Source organism: Saccopteryx leptura, chromosome 6 (genome assembly GCF_036850995.1).
Source record: "Saccopteryx leptura isolate mSacLep1 chromosome 6, mSacLep1_pri_phased_curated, whole genome shotgun sequence".
Lineage (NCBI taxonomy): Eukaryota > Metazoa > Chordata > Mammalia > Chiroptera > Emballonuridae > Saccopteryx > Saccopteryx leptura.
Window position 1 is genome coordinate 193,270,610 of NC_089508.1, and position 21,577 is coordinate 193,292,186.

The 21,577-nt window shown below is 54.0% G+C and overlaps 1 protein-coding gene across 1 annotated transcript in view; it reads right to left on the reverse strand.

Annotated features, from left to right (window-relative positions):
- Positions 1-21,577, reverse strand: part of SDK1 (sidekick cell adhesion molecule 1) — a 787,316-nt gene that overhangs the window by 118,124 nt on the left and 647,615 nt on the right. Inside the window, exons 18-21 of the mRNA XM_066342466.1 lie at positions 15,380-15,495; positions 12,717-12,909; positions 4,672-4,770; positions 536-727 (exon numbers count right to left, since the gene is read on the reverse strand). Of these exons, the coding sequence (XP_066198563.1) occupies positions 536-727; positions 4,672-4,770; positions 12,717-12,909; positions 15,380-15,495 (600 nt within the window). The remainder of the gene's footprint in view (positions 1-535; positions 728-4,671; positions 4,771-12,716; positions 12,910-15,379; positions 15,496-21,577) is intronic.

Consider the following 21,577-nt stretch of genomic DNA (forward strand, 5'->3'; position numbering starts at 1 on the left):
ATTCCAAAATATCTGCCAAGCTGTCATTCTCTCTGCGCCATCTGCCATCTTGCTGCCGGACAAGGGGTCACCCGTTTGGCTCCAACAAACTCAAAATCTTATAAAAATTTTCTACTAAAGGTTCGGGCGTTTCTTTCGTCAACATGATTCTTCATTTAATATCAACGTGTCCCACTGCCCGCGCTCACACTCGGCCTGCCTTTTCCTTCCGTGCGGTTCCCCGGGGTGGGGGGTGGGGGGTCCTCCGTGACGGTTCACAGCTGGCGTTCACATCTCACCTCCCTGCCCGCTGGCCCGCTCCCCGCAGCCCACACCCAGCACCCCAAAGAAGGGAGGTTCAGTCTCCCTCGGGAGACCCTGCGAAACACGTGACGTGGGTCATCGTCCGCTTACTCCCCAACCGTCCCGGTAGGACGCCGCCGATCCCCCTCTGAAGGGCGGGCCCGCCCCGAGCGAGCGAGCGACGGTCAGAACTCTAAGAGGAAGGAGGGGAGGGGGGGTCCCCGCGGCGGCCAGCCGGCCTGAGCTCACTGACCTGGGGGCACCCCGGAAGAAATGGTGGACGAGGTCACCAGGCCGGCGCCCACCGCCGTGACGGCGGCCACGTCGATGGTGTAGGTGGTGAGGGAGGACAGCCCTTGGATCTTGTATTCGTGCGTCGTGCTGTTGAGCGTGTCCGTGAGCCGAGAGTCGTTCCGCCCGTACACCTCCCAGGAAATCTGGTAGCCTGGGGGGGGGGGGGAGAGCACGGAGTGAGTAGGGGTTTCCCGAACGGGGTTTCCCGAAGCCCCCGGCAGGGGGAGGCCGCACTGGCGTCTCTGCGGAAGGACACGCAGGAGTCACCGCAGGAGTCACCGGGAAGTCTCCGCCTCCATCCTGCGTGCCCCGCCCCGAGAAAGCCCATCACCCCACGTCCCAGTCTGGGCGGCCTGTCTCCTGGGACCCGGTGGCGTGCAGGGGCGCAGGGCCCGGCAGCCACTTCTGCAGCCTCAGTACCTGGGAGCGTGGCACCGGGGACGGTGACGGATGGCCGCCTGCCCGCCGCACGGTCTAACCTTCCCTTGTCAAACCAGGGGATGCGTGTCGGCGCCATTTCCATTTTTATACGCTTGTATTTCCATTCCCCAGCGCCCTGAATCAGCAGCCGGCTCCGGGCTGCGCCTGCTGTGTGGACGGACTCGAGGCTCCCTGGTCCCCGGGAACCGGGGACAGACACGCTCGCCGGGCGACCGCCCCGCCTGGAACTGTGGCCCTGCGTCCCCCCGGCTGCCGGGGCTTGGCCTCCAGCTCTGCCTCCAGCCCGTTCTCCTCGTGAAATCTGATTTCGCCTCCACTCTCTGCTCCGTCCAGCGGGGCCTCATCACCACAATTTATTCCACCTTGGGTTCCGCCGCGGTTTGGGGCTCAGAGGAAAGAGGCCCAGCCAGCTCCCCGAGCAGCCCCCGTGGAGGGCGTTTATGTGATCGGGGAGCGTCGCGCAGAGGGGGGGGGTGGTGATGGAAGGGGCTCCCGGACCCACAGGCGGCGGGAAACCGCTGAGCAGGCCTGTTCCCCTCCTTCCCAGTCTGTAGACGCGGGGACCCCAGGGAAGCTCTCGGAGTCTCTGCACGCTCCTGCTCCCTCTGATGGAAGTGATAAATATCGTGAGGAGCTCGTCCTTCAGGTAAACGCGGATTCAGAGGGCAGCGTCTCGGGGTTTGAATATTAAAAAAATAAAAAATGAGTGTCAGAAGCTGCTGCCTGTCTGCCGTCCCCCAGCCTCTTCTAGCCCTGGCTTCTGTGCGCTGGCACGGGGCCCCGTGCTGGGACACCCGGGGACGAGGCAGGCCGAGGGGAGGCCCTAGGGCTGGGTGCCCCAGTGACACCAGAGGGCCGCTCCTGGCTTCTGAGTCCCTGCCCTGGGCCCCCTGCTCCAGTCCCCTGCTCCGGTCTCCTGCCCTGGGCCACTGCCCCGGGCCCCCTGCTCCGGTCCCCTGCTCCAGGCCACTGCCCCAGACCCCTGCCCTGGGCCCTCTGCCCCGGGTCCCCTGCTCCGGTCCCCTGCTCCAGGCCACTGCCCCAGACCCCTGCCCTGGTCCCCCCTGCCCCAGGCTCCTGAGGACCACTCGCTCTCTCTGTCCACAGGATCTCACCAGGCCTTGTCTCCCAGGCTGACCGCTCACCACTGCCCTTCCCTGGTTCCCACCGGACCCCAGATAACCTTAGAGTCGTGTCCTCCTGCCACCGCCCTGATGCTGCCATATGTCCCTTGTTCCTCCAGCACTAATATCAGGATGCGATAATCAATCAGCTCTTCTCTGTTGGATAACTCACAATTTTGGAAATAACTGTACCCTTAAAAAAGAGGCAGAGCTTCCAGACAAGGAGCCTGCGTCACCTCACCCACGTCGAGGGTGCTGACTGCGCTTCTGTGACCTTCACGTCTAGGCACTCACTGATCCCCGGCAGCTGCCCTCTGAAGTGGGGGCCGCCGTCACCCACTGTCACTGTCCGGAGAAGGGGACCTCGGCACAGGGACCCGGGGACGGCCCGCGCTCACAGGCTCAGCCCAGGCTCTTCACGCCTCCGGCCGGCCTCTCTCCACGCCGCCTCCTCTCCGGGGCCTGGACGTGCGCAGGGCCACCCGAGAGCCATCCCTGACCTCGGTGGGTCGCCCCCGGGAATTCGCAACGTCGCGGTGGCAGCCGGGGTCTGTCCTCTGCTCTCACAGGAAGAGAAGACGTCCTCGGCCGTCACCGCCACGTCTGTCAGACGGTTTTCTTTGTTTAAAGGTCAACAGATGTGTTTGTTCTCCATCGACATTCGCCAAATGACTGCGTCTCCCCGCGCAGCAGCGGGGCAGCGGGAGCCCAGACACGGCCATTCCAGCACCTGCAGCCGGGGCTGCATTCACGTCAGAACGGTCCTTACACACACAGACCCGGCCACGGGCCGCGGAGGGCCCACCCAGGCCACAGGCCCCGGCGGACACCAGCACCCGGGAAGGGCTGGCCTGGGCCGTGGCACGGGGGGGGGGGGCGTGCGAGGCCCCCCGGTCTGCACACGGCTTCAGGGGGCGTGCACGGCAGCTCTGGCTCGGCACGTCGCGTCGGATCGGGGGGGGGGGGGGGCAAGGGCCGCGGGCGAGGGGTGTAGAGGAGAGGGCGCGGAGCCTGCGCCTCCCGTGGGTCCCCTACCTGCTCTCCGCGGCTGTCTAACTGAGACTAACTACCCGGGGAGCTTCAGAAATAATTTTCTGTTGATCTGAAGTAAATTCCCTACTAGAGAGCAGTACATCCAATCACAAACTGTCTGAGCGCATCCCGGACCTCATAAATCAGAGTTTATGGAGGCAGAGTGGAAGATGCTGGCTTCACAATGTGGGCGAAATGGCCAATTTGCGGGGGCCGGGGGGGCGGGGCCGCCTTGCTCAGCACTCCCCCTCTGTCCCCCGGGGTAGAGCGGAGGCCCAGAGATGCTCCCCTGCAGGAGGCTGACAAGTGTGGCTGCCTAGGGGCGCTGGGACACTAACCCTGACCCTGACTCTGACCCTGACCGTGCCTCTGCCCAGGCGTGGCCTCCGAAATCCGGCGTGAGTGCAGCTCTGACCGGGCCGTGGGACTGGTCCCCGAGGGCTGGGCGCTGGGAAGCCTTTCCTTCCAGCTGGTAGGAGCTGGGTGAGTGGCTTCGTCTTCCCTGCTAGCCTGTTCTGCTCCCTGGTGAGGTCAGAGCCGGGCCTGCCTCCGTGGGGTTCCTGCGGTCTGTAACGCCCCCCCCCCCCACCTCCTCCACCTGGTTCCTCCCACGTCAGGCAGCCACAGGCCTTCTACCTCCTGCACTCAGCACTGCCATCCGGTACCAGGCAGGCTTGAGGACGTGGGACAGATCAGTGGTTTGAGCTTCAGTTTCAATAATGACCGTTCCCTGTTGCTGGGGTTATATTAAAAAAAAATTTTTTTTTTAATTTTTCTGAAGCAAGAAGCAGGGAGGTAGACAGACTCCTGCATGCGCCCGACCGGGATCCACCCGGCACGCCCACCAGGGGGCAATGCTCTGCCCATCTGGGGCATTGCTCTGTTGCAATCAGAGCCACTCTAGCGCCTGGGGCAGAGGCCATAGAGCCATCCCCAGCGCCTGGGCCAACTTTGCTCCAATGGAGCCTCGGCTGCGGGAGGGGAAGAGACAGAGAGAAAGGAGAAGGGGAGGGGTGGAGAAGCAGATGGGAGCTTCTCCTGTGTGCCCTGGCTGGGAATCGAACCCGGGACTTCCACACACTAGGCCAACGCTCTATTGTTGAGCCAACTAGCCAGGGCCCATTTTGTTTTAAAGTGGATGTTTCAAACCACCAGCTTCTCCAGGGCAGAACCAGATCCCTGAGCTGACTTTATTTGAAAGTGATGGTCAGAGGTGACATCAGATCACAGGTGCCCTGTGTGATGTGACCTGAGGTTTGTTGAGATGGTGGACGGAGACAGAGTCTCTGAGCTCCGAGGCTGTAGCCCAAGCAGGAAAAGGCCCCCAGAGGGGCTGGGCGCTTGGTGGCAGGGCCCTGGGGGGTGGGAACGGGCCTCTGGCCTCTGCCGCACACCGCAGACCCACGTCGGCTCCGACCGTGGTTCTGTTTGAGGCCGTCACCACGTCCCCGTGCTGAAGCCAACCTGTGTCCTGTTTTCCGGGGGACGGGCCACTCACCTGTGATGACGCCGTTCTTCTCCAGGGGCTCCTGCCAGCTGACCTTGAGAGACGTGTCCAGGATCTCCGTGAAGCTCAGGTGACCCACCGCTCCCGGTCCTAGCGAGTCAGAACAGGGCCGCCTGTTAACACCGTGGCCGGTCCCCCTCTCGGCTGGACGCGTGGGGTTGGCGTTAACCAGAGGAGGGGAGGGGCGGAGCCGGAGCCCGCAGGCCAGAACCCCGCGGAGGGTCGGGGAAACCAGAGGGGAGGGGGGAGCCACGGCCGGAGCCCGCAGGCCAGAACCCCACGGAGGGTCGGGGAAACCAGAGGGGACGGCGGTGTGAGAAGCATCCGGGCGCAGGCGCACACGTGGCTCTGCCCAGCTTCCCCCGCGCGCCGAGAGCCGTGAGACCGGCCAGCAGCCGGGCGTTCCCCCGGCCTCCCCGTCTCCCTCTGCTCTGATCTCATCGGAACACGCAGGATGGGGGGGGGGGTGCAGGAGGGTGGTCAGGAGGGTGGTCAACTACACCCCCCACGCCTGCCTACGCTCTGCCACCCCACTGGGCTGTGAGGCCAGAGCAGGGGCGCCTTGGCCAGAGGCAGGGCCAGCCCAGAACGGCCCTGGGGGGTGATGCTCGCACACCCCAGCGAGAATCCCGGGCTCCAAGCACCCGGCTCACTCTAGCAGGACCCCCACAGGGGCCAGACGGTGACCTGAGAAAGTTCCTTCTGTTTCTCTGCCCTGCAGCTCTTCTCCTAACACAGGAGGGCGGGGGGGCGGAGTCGTGGTGGACGCTGCGGCCAGCGAGTCCGCGGGGACTGGGGTCAGCTCAGCCGCTCGCTGTCTGTGTGCTCACTTAGCTCTAGAGCCTCGTTTGCTCACCTGAGAAATGGGGGAGTGCAGGCACTCTGCAAGGTCCCCGGGCGAGCGACCCACAAGAATTCAACCCAAGGGCGGCGAGCACCCCCCCCCCCCAGAATCAAGGCTGCTGTCAGCGCTGGCTGGATTCAAGGTTCTTCCTGGGATGAGCTTATTGTCACTTTGAAAGGCACTTACTTGTGAGAAAACGCCTGAAGGGCCAAAACCTGACAAACAGATGGAGGTCACGGATTCCCAGACTTGGGGGACGTTACAAATCTCTCCTTCTTGCAGAATTCCGGCCCAGAGCAGTGAGTGAGGCCACCGCCCTGAGGACGCAGAACCACCGAGCGCAGAGCTACGGCCAGCAGGAGGCTCTCCTGCGCGTCCTAGACCAGTGGTCCCCAACCATTTCTGGGCCACGGACCAGTTTAATGTCAGAAAATATTTTCACAGACCAGCCTTTAGGGTGGGACTGATAAATGTATCACGTGATTGAGACAAGCATCAAGGGTGAGTCTTAGACGGATGTAACAGGGAATCTGGTCATTTTTTTAAAATAAAACATCGTTCAGACTTAAATATAAATAAAACGGAAATAATGTAAGTTATTTATTCTTTCTCTGCAGACTGGTACCAAATGGCCCATGGACCGGTACCGGTCCGCGGCCCAGGGGTTGGGGACCACTGCTCTAGGGGACAGCAGGACAGGCAGCAGGTCACCCGCGGGCAGGACCACCCTGGCATCCAGGGGCGTCGGACCCCACATCAAGTCAGCTTCAGAGCCTACAGCTCCGATGACAGGTCCCATCAGGGCCCGCCGGCCCGCGTGCTGACTGGCGACGGTGCCACTGGCGATGTCCCCGGGTAAAAAGGACATGCTTTCCTGTTCATCTGGAGCCCGAAGACGGAGCTGGGGCGGGAGGAGAGACGGGCTCCCCCTTCCCCCATGCCAGGCTTCGCGGCCTCCGGCCAGCGTCCCTCATCCGCCCTTCACCTGCTCTCTGGCCTCTCTTCTGCGTCTACACGCCTCCCTCTCTCTGTGCCCAAGTCAGGAGACACACAGGGCACCGCTGTGGGGGAGGAGGGGGCAGGCAGAACAGACGGGGACCGGACTCATTTCCACACGTGTCCGTGAAGCGCACGCCCGGCCAGGCGGGGCACCCCGCAACCCGCTGAAAGCACCACGCCCCTGACGCCTCTGAATAATGCCACGCTGAGATCTTTCTAACAACAATAAAATGCAACCCTTTCAAACTGAAAGTGGGAGGGCAGGAAGTCAGGGGTGTGGCTGCCCCCCCTCCACGCACAAGCCCCGCCCGGTCCCGGCCCCGCCCACCCCGCTCGCGCAGGCGCAGAGAGACGCAGGCGAGCTCAACACCTGGTTCCCCACGGGCCCTTGACCGAGACCCGTGAACAAGATCTGTGATGTTCACATAACGGCCACGGCCTCAGCAGACGCGCGGCTGTGAAGCTGTGGGAAGACCTTTGATGCTCTGACAAGTTTCACGCGTCGAGGGCGGAGGGCGGGGGGCGGGGAAGAGGAATGGCTGTCCCGGCCGGCATCCACCCCCTCCCCCCCCAGTCCTGAGCTTCCAGTGAGACGCGGAGACGGATGTTTGAGCTGCCTCGTTCTTCTAGTGATCGGTTGAGCGGCAAAGAAAGCTTTCTGCTCCTTCCCCACATCATCTCGGTGTGTCTGCTTCCTGGACTCCTGCCCGAGGGGCCGCCCCAGCGCTGCTGGGACCCCCTCGCCATCCAGGCTTCAGGTTATAGTCTGTGTCCTCATGACTGTGCCGCCCCCACCGCATCTGAGCTCCTGGGTTTTTTTTGTGTGTGACCGAGACAGAGAGGCAGAGAGAGGGACAGACAGACAGGAAGGGAGAGAGATGAGAAACATCAATTCTTCATTGTGGCACCTTAGTTGTTCATTGATTGCTTGCTCGTATGTGCCTTGACCAGGGACTACAGCAGAGTGAGTGACCCCTTGTTCAAGCCAGCGAGCGACCTTGGGCTCCAGTCAGCGACCTTGGGCTCCAGTCTGTGACCTTGGGCTCCAGTCTGTGACCTTGGGCTCAAGCTGGTGAGCCTTGTTTAAACCAGATGAGCCCACGCTCAAGCTGTTGACCTCAGGGTCTCGAACCTGGGTCCTCCGCATCCCAGTCCGACGTTCTATCCTCTGCGCCACCACCTGGTCAGGCCTGAGCTCCTGTTGGAGCGGAGCTTTGGAGGGGCAGGCCCGCGGGTGAGGAACGGACCGTGGCACCCTCAGCTAGACCTGGTGCAGCACCCAGGAGCCTGACACTGTCCTCCGGAGGCTGCGCTGGGAGCCGGCACCAACCCGGCCTCCGACCTCCAATGCCAGCCCGTCCACAGTGTCAAGGCTGCTCCGTGTTTCTCAATACAACAAACGGGCTGCCTATCAACAAATGGTGGCTCTGTGGGAAGAGTCTAAAAGGATGACATCACTTCCCATTTTCCGGATTCCCAGGGATGCAATTCCCTGGCTCTCTTTCTGCTTACGAATGGCGGGACTAGCTCTGCCCTTAACGCTCTCTTTCCTGGCTCCAGGGCCCTCCCGGGGTCTCCCCAGAGCTCTGTCTGTCTGTCTGTCTGTCTAACTGGCGACAGCGGGGCTTCCTGAAGCAGAGAATTCAGCCAGGACTCTCCCCTCTTGTATTTGAAGAGGTTTCTTTTCGTTATGAACAAATGGCCTCTGAAAAGCAGAGTCAGGTATCCAGTTGGACCCGGTGGTGGTGGTCTGAGCTGGGACGGTGCCCTTCCTCTTGTATCAATATCAATATCAATACAGGAAAGAGCAGGAGACGCCTGAATAACGAAGACATATCGCGGGGTGCTTGACAGATGCCCCCGGAACTCCTGGTCCCCTCCACCTCCGAGTTCCGTGCTCGTTCCGTCTCCGATTCCTCCCACCAGGACGCGCCCTGCAGCCTCAGCTCCACACGCAGAAGAGTTGCTAGCTTGCATTTTCCCCAGGTGAGTGGCAAGGTGGCCTCTTCCCCCTCCAGAGAGCCAGCCCTCTGCTCGCCTGGCTGCGCGCCCCTCCTTGCCCGCGACTGTGCCAGGGCCCGGTGGGCATCCCCCTCCTCCTCCTCTTCGGCCCCCACAGTCCGTCTCCCTGGTTCCCACAGCGACGTTGGCCACCTAGGCGGGCGTTAACAAGGAAGGACCTCATACCTCAGGCACGTCCATCTGTGGCCAGACCACGCGCTCGCTTGTGTTCCCTGACCCCTACTCGGAAAATAAGATCGTGGCCCCAACTGCTGGGACTCTCAGATCCAGTCCAGACTCTCTACTGCCCACCCGTCACGCCCACCTGGACGTCCCTCAGCCTAGACCTGACCCCGTCTTCTGGTTCTTGGCATCACCCTCTACACCAGGGGTCCCCAGACGTTTTACACAGGGGGCCAAGTTCACTGTCCCTCAGACCGTTGGAGGGCCGGACTATAAAAAAAACTATGAACAAATCCCTATGCACGCTGCACATATCTTACTTTAAAGTAAAAAACAAAACAAAACAAAACGGGAACAAATACAATATTTAAAATAAAGAACAAGTACATTTAAATCAACAAACTGACCAGTATTTCAATGGGAACTATGCTCCTCTCACTGACCACCAATGAAAGAGGTGCCCCTTCCGGAAGTGCGGTGGGGGCCGGGTAAATGGCCTCAGGGGGCCGCATGCAGCCCGCGGGCCATAGTTTGGGGACCCCTGCTCTACACGGTCACATGACCCGGAGTCCGTTGAGTTCTCCTAGAGAACTCCTCCTCCCGTCCCCACACCGGAAGCCTCCGGCTCTCCATGGCGTGCCTCTAGACGGTCCCCACACTGTCCCCACGGCCTGGGTGTAGGGTTTCATATTTTCTTCTCTTCTTCCCGGATTCCTTCACCTTTGTCTCCATCTATCACCACAAAGGACACCCATACTGGAAATCCCTCCGCGGCCCCCTCATGCCTAGACTGTCCTGGTCCGTGCACTGTGGGGCTCAGCAGCTGGCTGGCTCTCTGGGACCTGCTCCCAGCCTGCTATCCCAGCCCCACCACCACCACACAGACCGAGCCCCCCCACGCTTCCTCACGAACTCATCTCGTTCTACTCTCTGGATTCTGGACACTCCTACCCGGATGTCCTCGTCTGTTGTCTGCACGGAAGGCTCCTTACTTCATTGGGGTTGAGTTCAACTGTCATCTCCTCTGACTCTCCTGACTGCTGCCCTGGTGTCTTCTGAACCTCTTCGCGGAAGTGGCTGTCACCGCCACTTCTACGGACCCCCTTCCTCGGTGGCACTGACCTCAATCAAGTCCCCCCTCTCACCGGGTTTGGCCCCGAGCTCTAAGGGTGGGGGCTGTGTATACTCATCCCTGCCAACCCCGCCAGCACCTGCGGGCTACCGTCCTCGTGAAGGTAAGGACCCAGACGTGTTTGTATTTGCCTAGATGGACGGCTGAAACATCACTGACGACGAGGAAGGCACAAGAGGCAAGGGCTTCGTGAAATATCTGTAACACTTCTTTTCTTTTAAAGGAAAAGGTCACACTGGTTCAACTTTCTCCTTTAATCCTACACTCTGATGAAGGGTGTATCAAGTTTATGATCGAAAAAGTTTACGATCTGCTGATTCCACAGCAGAATACACAGTGTTTTGTTTTGTTTTTTTCCCAAGCACTCATGAAACATTCACGGAGATCAATCATATCCTAGGCCCTCAGGCAAACCTCAATAAATTTTAAAAAGTTGAAATGATACAAAGTGTATTCTTTGACCATAATGTAATCAAGGTAGAAGTCAACAGCAGAAAAACAACTGGAAAATGAATAGGATACTTCTAAATCATCCCACCCGTCAAGGAGGAAGTCTCAAAGAAAATAACAATACACAGAATTGAATGAAAATGAAACACAAAGTATCAAAACAGCTAAAGCAGGGTGGAAAGGAAAATTTATAGCACAAAAATGCTCACATTAGAAATGAAGACAGCTTCAAATTAATACTCCAAAGCAAGCCAAAGGAAGAAAAGAATAAGAGCAGAAATTAATGAACATGAAAATGGGAAAACAATGCAGAAAAATCAATGAAATAAAAATCTGTGAAAAAGAAGTCAATAAAATTGATACATTTCTTGCAAGAATTATAAACACACACACTGAGCAGATACAGAGTCTAAATATCAGGAATAAAACTTTGGCTACATGTTCCTCAACCATTAAGAAGACAATAAGGGGGTGAGTGATTTCTACCTACAGCTTCACACTCATACATTCAACAACTTAGAGGATCCCTTGAAAATCACACACTATCAGAACTCAAGCAAGGTGGAAAAGTCAACAGCATAGAACCACTAGCAGGCGTCCCCAAACTATGGCTCGCTGGCCGCATGCGGCCCCCTGAGGCCATTTATCCAGCCCCCCCCCCGCCGCACTTCCGGAAGGGGCACCTCTTTCATTGGTGGTCAGTGAGAGGAGCACTGTATGTGGTGGCCCTCCAACGGTCTGAGGGACAGTGAACTGGCCCCCCTGTGTAAAAAGCTTGGGGACCGCTGCTAGAGGAATTAAATTTATAATTAGAAAGCCTTCCCCCAAAGAAATCTCCAGGCCCCGGGGGATTTCCCTAGAAAACTCGACCCAAAACATTTAAAGCCGAAGGAACTCCAAGTTGACGCCATCTCTTCCACCAGCGAATCGAGGAGGATGAAACAGTTCCAAACTCACGTTGTGAGGCCAGTGTTACCCTGACTCTCAAAACCAGACAAAGTCCAGGAGGGCACAAGCGGAGACCCCTCTCTCTCTCCCACGAGCTCAGACGCCACACGTCCTCCAAGAAGTGTTAGCAGACTGAACCCAGCAATGTAACACGTCGTTATACACGACGGCCAGGTGGGGTCTCTCCCACGTGTGCACGAAACCCACGTCTGTTCCCCCTGTGTCACCCATGTCGATGGCAGCCCAGCAGCAGAGTGAAAGCCAGGCTGCTTAAGGGGGCGGGGGGCAGCAGCGTAAGAGCCGATCGCTGACGCTGGACAGACACAGGCTGGCTGGGTGACCCGCTGGGCGGCACGGTTGGGGGGCTGCCCCGTGCAGGTGCGGGAGACCTGAGCACATCTGCTGGGCCGGCTGAGAAAGGCCAGACTCCACCCTGTGAGGGGGAGGGGAGGGGAGGGGAGCAGGTGACGCCACAGGGAAACTCTGAGGCGAAGGGGACCCTGGACGCTCACTGGATGGCTCTGATCTCTGTGTCCTGGGGACAGGACAGGGAGGCTGGGGGGGGGGGGAGTGTCGAAGGACAGGACGCCGGAGGACAGACAGCGGTCGCCCTGCACGGCCTTAAAAAAATACACTAACTTTAATTCTTTCTATAAAGAAAGTCAATTCTCTTTGTAGAAACAAGCATCCTTAAGAGTAAAAATACGAAGAGAAACGCACATGGAGATAAGAGCTGTCAGAATCTGAGGTTTCCCTCCAGGTCTTTTCTCGGATCCTGTCACCCCGGGCAAGTGTGTGTTTACAGCATCCGGACCTCGCCCAGTTTTGTAGACTGTTTTTTTTTTCCCTGAGCGCTGCTGGAGCATGGCTGTTTTTCTCTCCAAAGTTTTTTAATCACTACCAAATATTTAGTATATTGTCATTCCATAAGTTTTTCAAAGTTGTCCCCCTGGGACATTTGAATGTTTTCCGTTTTTTGTTTTTTGTGTTTTGTTTTTTTTTCCCAATTACTAATAACTCTAAGGAACCTTCCTGGGACTAAGTGCGCGCACACTGGGCTCACTTCCTCAGGGCGGCGCCGTCACGGGACGCTTCCCAGAGCACGCGCTGGCCCGAGAGCCAGCCGCTGGTCTCACTGACCAGACGGGGACAGTGGGAAGTCCAGGGGGTGGTGGTGGTGCAGGTGAAACGCCCCCCCCACCCCGTGGGGGGCCCAGGGAGAAGGGGAGGGGACTGGCAGATGGAACCCTGGCAAAGAGAAGTCCAGCAGATGGAAGACTGACCCGTGACGGGAGGAGGCTCCCTCTCCTGCCCTCTGCACCCCCCCCCCCCCCCCCGTTCCTGTCCCAGGGACAGCCTCGCCCACCGTGACACATACTATTCACCGCCAGCCCTCCGGGACAGGTTGTTTCCTGACGACCCGCCTCCACCTTGCCTGGTGCCGGACAGGGGCAGCGGTCCCAACCTCTCCACACTCACTGTCCTCGTGTGTCCGGACGAGCTGCGGCGTGCTCGGGGGCCCGTCCCCCGGCGTGGTGAAACACAGGGCCGACGTGAGGTACGCGGTGAACTTCTTCAGGTTGGTGATGTAGCCGTGGTGGACGCCGTGGAAGTCCGGAGCTATGGTGACGACGGTGACGGCCTCGGGGGCCTCGGCGGGCCAGGCCAGGAGCTGGGGTGGGACGGGGTGAAAAAGAGACGCCTTTTTAAGAGCGCGCCTTCAAGTCGGCATCAGAATTTTAGTTTGCAACTAATATACTTAAAGAGCTCCCTAAATCCAACATTTATAATCTTACTGAAAACGCTGAGTTTAAAAGGTATTTCACAAATTATTGAAGACAAATATGTATATTCTATAGATGCATATATACATAAATTTCTACTTTAGCTCAGATAAACTTCTCTTCATAGAAACATGTTACAGAATATGTATTTTCTTATTTATTTATTCATTGAAAAGAGAGGAGTGAGGGAGTGTGTGAGACAGAGAGAGAGAGAGAAAGGGGGGAGGAGTAAGAAGCATCAAACTCTCATACACGCCCTGACCAGACAAGTGCAGGGTTTCGAACTGGCGACCTCAGTGTTCCCAGGTCGACGCTTTATCCACTACGTCAGTGGTCCCCAACCTTTTTTGGGCCACGGACCGGTTTAATGTCAGAAAATATTTTCACGGACCGGCCTTTAGGGTGGGACGGATAAATGTATCACGTGACCGAGACAAGCGTCAAGAGTGAGTCTTAGACGGATGTAACAGAGGGAATCTGGTCATTTTTAAAAAATAAAACATCGTTCAGACTTAAATATAAATAAAACAGAAATAATGTAAGTTATTTATTCTTTCTCTGCGGACCGGTACCCAATGGCCCACGGACCGGTACCAGTCCGCGGCCTGGGGGTTGGGGACCACTGCACTACACCACCACAGGTCAGGCCCAGAATATGTATCAATATTTTCTAACAAAGAGGAATAGGACAAACCTACAGTTATTTAGCTAACTCAAGACAATGAAACCTAAATATGAATTTTTTCTGGAGAGGCACCTACTCTGACTCAAAAAACCAGCTCAATTCAATGGGGACAATCTTAATCAGAATTTATAATCTCAGTAGTTTTCTGAAAAGGATTTTAGGAGATTGATTACAATTGGAAAGAAGTAAGAGTAGATACATATACATATTCCAGGGGGAGTTGTTTAAGGCGTTGGCAACATTCTGTGTGTGACTTTTAATTTTTTTTTTTTTCCTTCTGAAGCTGGAAACAGGGAGAGACAGACAGACTCCCGCATGTGCCCGACCAGGATCCACCCGGCACGCCCACCAGGGGGCGACGCTCTGCCCACCAGGGGGCGATGCTCTGCCCCTCCGGGGCGTCGCTCTGTCGCGACCAGAGCCACTCTAGCGCCTGGGGCAGAGGCCAAGGAGCCATCCCCAGCGCCCGGGCCATCTTTGCTCCAATGGAGCCTCAGCTGCGGGAGGGGAAGAGAGAGACAGAGAGGAAGGGGGGGGTGGAGAAGCAGATGAGTGCTTCTCTTGTGTGCCCTGGCCGGGAATCGAACCCGGGACTTCTGCACGCCAGGCCGACGCTCTACCACTGAGCCAACCGGCCAGGGCTACTTTTAATTTTTTTGATACCAAACATTTCCAGGGTCATCAGGGCTGACGGGTGACACAAGGCTAAGTATTTATGGAGATGAGAGCTACTGCTGAGGCGTCGGACAGATGCCCCGATCTCACCAATGAGATGGGCAGTGCCGTCCTGGTTGAGCAATAGAATTTCCTTTCAGGAAAGCTCTGGAGGTGCCTTTGGGGTGGGGGGGAAGGCAGGGTGCATTTCTAGCTATGTTTGCCTTGATAGCAAAAAAAAAACACAAAAAACAACCAAAACAAAAACAAAGTGTTTTTGTAAATTGAATCCAAATGGGGGAAAAAAAATGGATTGTGCGTCTGAGAAAGTAATGCTCTCTGAGTCTGAGATGACTGAGCGTTCCCGCAAACGAGATCCGTCTTCTCTCTGAGGCCTTCCCGGAGTTTCCCTGCCGCTGCGGGCGGGCGGGCAGTGCCGGGTGCCGCAGGTAAAATGAGGGCTCTGGTCCCACCGGGAGAAGCGGATCTAAAACCTAAGGCAGACTAGACTTTTGAAACTGGCGTCCCAGGAAGTGTGTGAAGGGTACCTATTCTGGTGAGAGCGGACAAAGGGGAGGTGGATGGTGGCGACAGTGTGTCCGTGCCTGGAACTCGGTCCGGGGAGGCACCGTGCATCCACGGGTCTCCCTGCCGCAGAGTGGGGGGAGGTACAATGACCCTTATTTGATGGAAATGTCACTCGATGGCACCCCGTGCTCCTGAGAGGGCTCCCTCCCAGGAAGAAGTGGTTCGTTCAAATCCGATTCCAATCAGCGGAGATCGGTCTCCTGCTGGTCATTTTCAAAGGAAAGGTCTTTCTCAGAAGAAATGGCTCTGCTCTGTATGAACCGTCCTCTGGAAAACTAATCATTGGAGAGCCCGAGCCGGGGTCGCCGGTGCTAAGACCCGGGTGACTCCCGAGGACCCCACTGCGGTGGGGCGGGTGACCTCCCTGCCGCTCACAACGGCCGTGACATGCCCAGACGGCCCCGTGGTGGCGGCCCCGGCCGTCCGTGTACCTTGTATCCCTGGTTGATGCCGTTGATGAACTGCTGAGGTGGAGGGTTCCACACGAACCGGAGGGTCGTGGAGTTCACGGCTTCCGTCTGCACGTTCTGCGGGGGCGCGGTGGGCACTGTCCCGGGCCATCGTCATCGGAGACACAGAACAGACGGGGGGGGGGGGGTCGGGGGAGGGAGGGGAGGCACAGGAGGAAGGAGAGATGAAGAAGGGACTGAGCGGCTGCTCAGAGGCACAGGCAGTGACAGCCCTGAGAACGGGGACGCGTGATGGATGCTTCCGGAAGCTAAGGGCGGCGTTACGCAGAAGGAGAAATTGGGCTATTTCTCATCATCTTCTGCTGCCGGATTCTCTAAGGCTCAGGCGGAACAGTGGGCTGGGGCACCTCGGCCCATGGGCGAGCCTTTCCTGGGGACCCCGAGGTGGAGATCCACAAGAGCTTTCTCGGTTTCTTTTCCAACTGCCCAATATTTGAGATCAGACAAGTTTTCATTGAGAAGCCCACTCCCCCACTCTATGTTTCAAATCTAACTCCTTTTATATTAAAAATACCGCCCCACATGCATTGTTATTTATTCATTTGGAAGCTAAATTTCTGTTTGTCACAGGGGCCACCATTTTCAAATTATTCCTCTCTTTCTTTCTCTCAGTGAACAGATAGTAAACCAAATTCTGTACCTGCCAGATGACGTGCCTTCAGGAAAGTCACAGTCTAGGGGACACACTCATGTCATTGAAACAGGCAAGTCTCTCTCTGGAGCAGTAAACACATTAACAAACAAAGACAGCTCTGCCCCGGGAAGGGGTATGTCTGCCCGGAGCCGCTTGGACGGACCAGGTGTGGGAGAAAGGGCAGACCTCCGAAGAGGGAAGGCATTCTCACCTGGGGAACAACGAGGGCAAAGGGGTGGCATAACGGGAAGTCCCGGTGAGTGGGGAGACAGGGGTGAGCGTGGTCACTGGGGAGACGGAACAGGGACACGGAGTGGCCACTCTGAGGTTCTATACCGAACGCCGGGGTCGACAGTGCGTACGGCAGGCAGTGGGGAATCGCAGTATTTCAGAAGGGCAGTGACGTGACATGGCTCTCATTTTAAGGATGATCAGTCACCCTAGTGGTCACCAAAGAGGAGCTAGCCCACTGGCTGTCCCATCAAACTTCTGCCAGGGTACAAAGCGAGGTCCTCGTTCTTTACGAGCTCATTTCCGGAGTAAGACACAGACGCCCACGGAGTCCTTTGGCTCAAGGCACAGAGACAAAGACGAGAGTCTCCCGGCACAGAGCACGTGGGACAGCGCGTGGTCCTGCTGGAACGACTGCACCCCTCACGCTTCTCGTGCTGAGAAGCTCGCCTCTCGCGGCAGTGATGAAAGAGACGCAAAGTTCACCCGAGCCGCTCACACCCACGCTTCCCGGTCATGCAGCTCTGGCTGTGATATCCCTCGCTCCCTCCTGCCATATATGTCACCAAGAAACCTGTCCAACTCCCCCACTCGGCTCCCACCCCGAATTCGTGGATCAAAAATGGCCACACAGACTGCAGAGCCTAGGGTGTGTGTGGTTAGAAAGAACACGATGTCGCCGAAGAACAAGAAAAAGCTGGACAACTGTAACTTTTCTCGAGCCCACGAGGAAGCAGAGGGGACAGGGCAAGCGAGTCGTCTGAGACAGAGGAAGAGCCGGGCCTCTCCGGGGAGGGGGCCTACGAGCGCTGGCTCACCTGGGACAGCGCACAGGAGCAAGGGACAGTGGACACCGCACAGTAAGAGAAAGTCAGCAAAAGTTCTTTGTGACTCGCTAAAGGCTGAGTGGGTGTGAGTAACGGAGTCCAGAAAGTCTGGATGCTGCAGATACACACACACACACACACACAAGACACACACACACATAAGATATACACACACACACACAGGACACAACATACCAAGACACAGAGACCAACTGCAGCCTTCTCCTCAGACACTATGTGAGCCAGAGGGTAATAGAACAATAGCTTTAAAGCGCTGATAGAAAAAAAAAAACAAAAACCCTCTTCTCTCAGAATTCTGTGTCCTGTGAAAATATCTTTTAAATATGAAGACAAAAATCTGAGAGAAATCGTTCATCGCAGACCCGCACTTTGAGAAATAAATGTCAAAGGAATACATAATCAAATGCCAGAACTTTAGCTCTATTCCAATGATTGATGATTTTCAGAAGAGGTTAAAATGAAGGTAAATGTAATATACTTTTTTTTTTCTTTTCTCATTTTGACTTCCTCTCAAAGATGATTGTTTAAAGCAAAAATAACAGCGATTTACTGCGGACTTATCACATAGGTAAGAATACCATAAATGGCCCCACTAGTGCAAACGATGGGAAGGAGGGGTTGGAAGTCTAGCGTTACAAGGTTCTTACATTATACGTGCAGTATGTTTCAAGATAAATTGTAATTGGTTGATGACGTATAGTTGAAACTCTGGAGTAATCACTAAACAAGTTTGAAAAAAGAGATATAAATAAAGCAAGAGTGGGGAAAAAAATCATGTTAATAAGAAAATATCTAAATAATCCCAAAGCAAGTAATTGAAAACAACAGAAAAGGAGAAAATAAGAGAGGAAACAAGTAGAAATGATTAGCAAGATGACACAGTTTAATCCCATCATGTCAATAGTTATTTTAAAGTATAAACAGTCTATACACCCCAATAGGAGACAGAGTATCAGGTGGATGAAAAGCAAGACCCAACTCTATGGTGTCCGAAGGACTTCCTCTTTACATGGGAAGGCCCAACTCTATGGCGTCCGAAGGACTTCCTCTTTACATGGGAAGGCCCAACTCTATGGTGTCTGAAGGACTCCCACTCTACATAAGAGGGCCCAACTCTATGGTGTCTGAGGGACTCCCACCCTACATGGGAAGGCCCAACTCTATGGTGTCTGAGGGACTCCCACTCTACATGGGAAGGCCCAACTCTATGGTGTCTGAGGGACTCCCACTCTACATAGAAAGACCCAACTCTATGGTGTCTGAAGGACTCCCACTCTACATAGAAAGACCCAACTCTATGGTGTCTGAAGGACTCCCACTCTACATAGGAAGACACAAATAGCTTAAAAATAAAAGGATAGAAAAATATACACGAAAACACAAATTAAATCTGGAGTGGTTACAGGAATATGAGGAAAACTAGATATCCTACGAAGGGACAGAACCAATGATAAAGAGGGACATTGTACAGTGATGAAGGGTTCTATTCACCAATAAGATTTAATAATCCTACGTGTGTCATGCAACAGAACTTCAAACTACAAGAGGCAAAATCGACAAACTAAAAGGAAATAACAGAAAAATCTACTGTGCTCCTTAGAAAAAGAAAAAGACAAAGAAAAACAGTAAGGAGATATGAGATCTGAACGGCACCATCAGAGCACCTGGACCTACATGATATTTATTGTTAAATCTACCCGTAAGATAGCAGAATTCACATTCTTTTCAGGTGCACATGGAACTGAGCCAAGATAGAAATATTCTGAGCTCCAAACAAACCTAGAGAAATTAGAAACTTGAAATCACAAAATGCATGTTTTATGACCTCCCCAAAAGAATCAAACTTGAAATTAGCAACAGGAAGATGGTGGAACATTAACTAAATATTTGGAAATGAAGCAACCTACTTAAAAATAACCACGAGCCAAAGAAGTCACATGGAAAAAGTCAAAAGCACTCTCAATTTTAATGAAAACAAAAACTCAAACATATCAAAATTTATGGGATGCAGATTGTTAGAGAGAAATTTACAGCATTTAAATGTTTAAATTAGAACCTAAGCTTCTACCCTAAGAATCTATAACAGTTAATTAAACCCAAAACAAGCCTATTCAAGGAAATAGTAAAGAAAAAAAGAGTAGAAATCAATGAAATGAAATTACAAAAATAATAGAGAAAATCAATGAAGCAAAAAACCCGTTTTTTAAAAGATAAATAAACCTGTAGCCCGACTGATCAAGCATAAACGAGAAATCACAAATCACCAATATCACCAGTATCACCAATATCAGGGAACGCCTCTCCAAATCCCACTGATTTTAAAAGAATAGAGAACAATTTGAACATCCCTATGCCCATAAATTCAACCATTTGGATGAAATGGACAAATTCCTTAACAGAAACACACTTCCAAAATCTACTTAAGAAGAAAAAAATCACTTGAGTAGGAATATAGCTATTAAATATTTGAATACATAATTAAAGCCTCCTAAGGAAAAAAACAAACAAAAAACCCAAAAACAAAACTGAGCACAACGGTTCCCGGGTGAGTTCTACCAAACATTTAAGGAGGAACCAAAGCGTTACCACAAACCCCAAATCAGAAAAAGACACTGGAAGAAAACTACGGACCCCTGTTCCTCATGAACACAGGTACGAAAAAATGCTCGATAAGATATCAGAGAAACAACCGAACGATATATAAAAATCATCATTTGTCCCGAACAGGTGGAGTTTATCTTGTAAATGTGAGGCTGGTTCAACAGTCAAATATTAATCAAGGAAATTCACCATATCAACAGAATAAAGAAAAAAACAACAACAAACAAACCCAGATCATTTTAATAGATTTAGAAAAAGCAGGTGATAAAATTTAATCTCCAATAGTGATTAATTAAAAAAACAACCTCTCAGCAAAGTGGGAGCTTACTAAACCCGACGAAGGGCATGGATGAGCTCCTGCGAGGCTGTATTTCAGATGAAGGACTGAAGGTGGACCTCCCCTAAGATCAGGAACAAAGCAGAGAGGTCTTTCTGACCCTGCCTCTTCCGGAAGGGCAGGCCAGCGCCGCAGAGCAGGAAAAAGAGATAAAAGGCATAAAGACTGAATAGGCAACGAAACAAACTAAAACCCTCTCTCCCTAGTCACCCAATAGGATTGTCCATGAAGACCACTCTTTTTTTTTTAAAACTTACTTTTTTTTTAAAATTAATTAATTTATTCATTTTAGAAAGGAGAGGGAGAGAGAGAGAGAGAGAGAGAGAGAGAGAGAGAGAGAGGAGAGACAGAGAGAGAGAAGGGGAGAGGAGCTGGAAGCATTAACTCCCATATGTGCCTTGACCAGGCAAGCCCAGGGTTTCGAACTGGCGACCTCAGGATTTCCAGGTCGACGCTTTATCCACTGCGCCACCACAGGTCAGGCCATGAAGACCACTCTTACTGATCAGTGTCACCCCGTTAAATTTAATTTTCTAAAAACAAACAAAAAAACCTCAATTATATTTCTAAGCATGAGCAGTGAACGAATGGGAATTAAAATAAGTCGCCATCACGTAAAACAGCAATGACAACATGAGCTAGATATAAATTTAACAAACTGCACGCAGGACCGGTCGGCTCAAAACCACGCAACGGTGATCAAAGAGATCGGAGGCCTAACGGTAGACGGAGAGTCATGTCCTGTCCATGGATTGGAAGACAGCACAACCAAGATGCCAATTCTCCCCAATCTGGTCTCTAGATTGAATGCTGTCCTGATCAATGTCGCCGCTCGCTGGGATGTTTGTTTTTTTTTTTAAATTGAAAAGTTGACTTTAAAATTTATAGAGAAAAGTAAAGGCAGCAAAAACCGTTTTGAGAGAGAGAGAGAGAGAGAAAAAAAAAAAAAGAACAAAACTGAACAACCTTCAAGTGCATGACATCAATACTAACTGTAAATCTACAGTCACCAACACGGAGCGTCACCGGAGCAAGGAGGGACACATCGATCAGCAAAGCGGAGCCCAGGAGTTACTCATGTTGTAGCTCAAGTGGGTTATGATTGACGCACAAAGGGCATTTCTATGGAGAAAGGACAGTCTTGGTGACAAGTGGTGCTGGGGGAAACAGACGTCCATATGCAAATCATCATCGTCGTCATCATCGCCATCATCTGGATCCATACCTCAGCCCTTACCCAGAAGCTAAGCCCTCCTCGTTACCCGGGGATGGCCCGGCTGGGAGATTCAAGAACCGCTGTGCCCGCAACGTCCTCCCATCAAAGTTCACGGAGGCTCCGCGATGCCCCAGAGTCACAGGACAGAGGTTTCAAAGCCGAAGAGTCTCTCACCCACCCTGGGCTTTTTTTTTTTTTTTTTGTATTTTTCTGAAGCTGGAAACCAGGAGAGACAGACAGACTCCCGCATGTGCCTGACCGGGATCCACCCGGCACGCCCACCAGGGGAGAC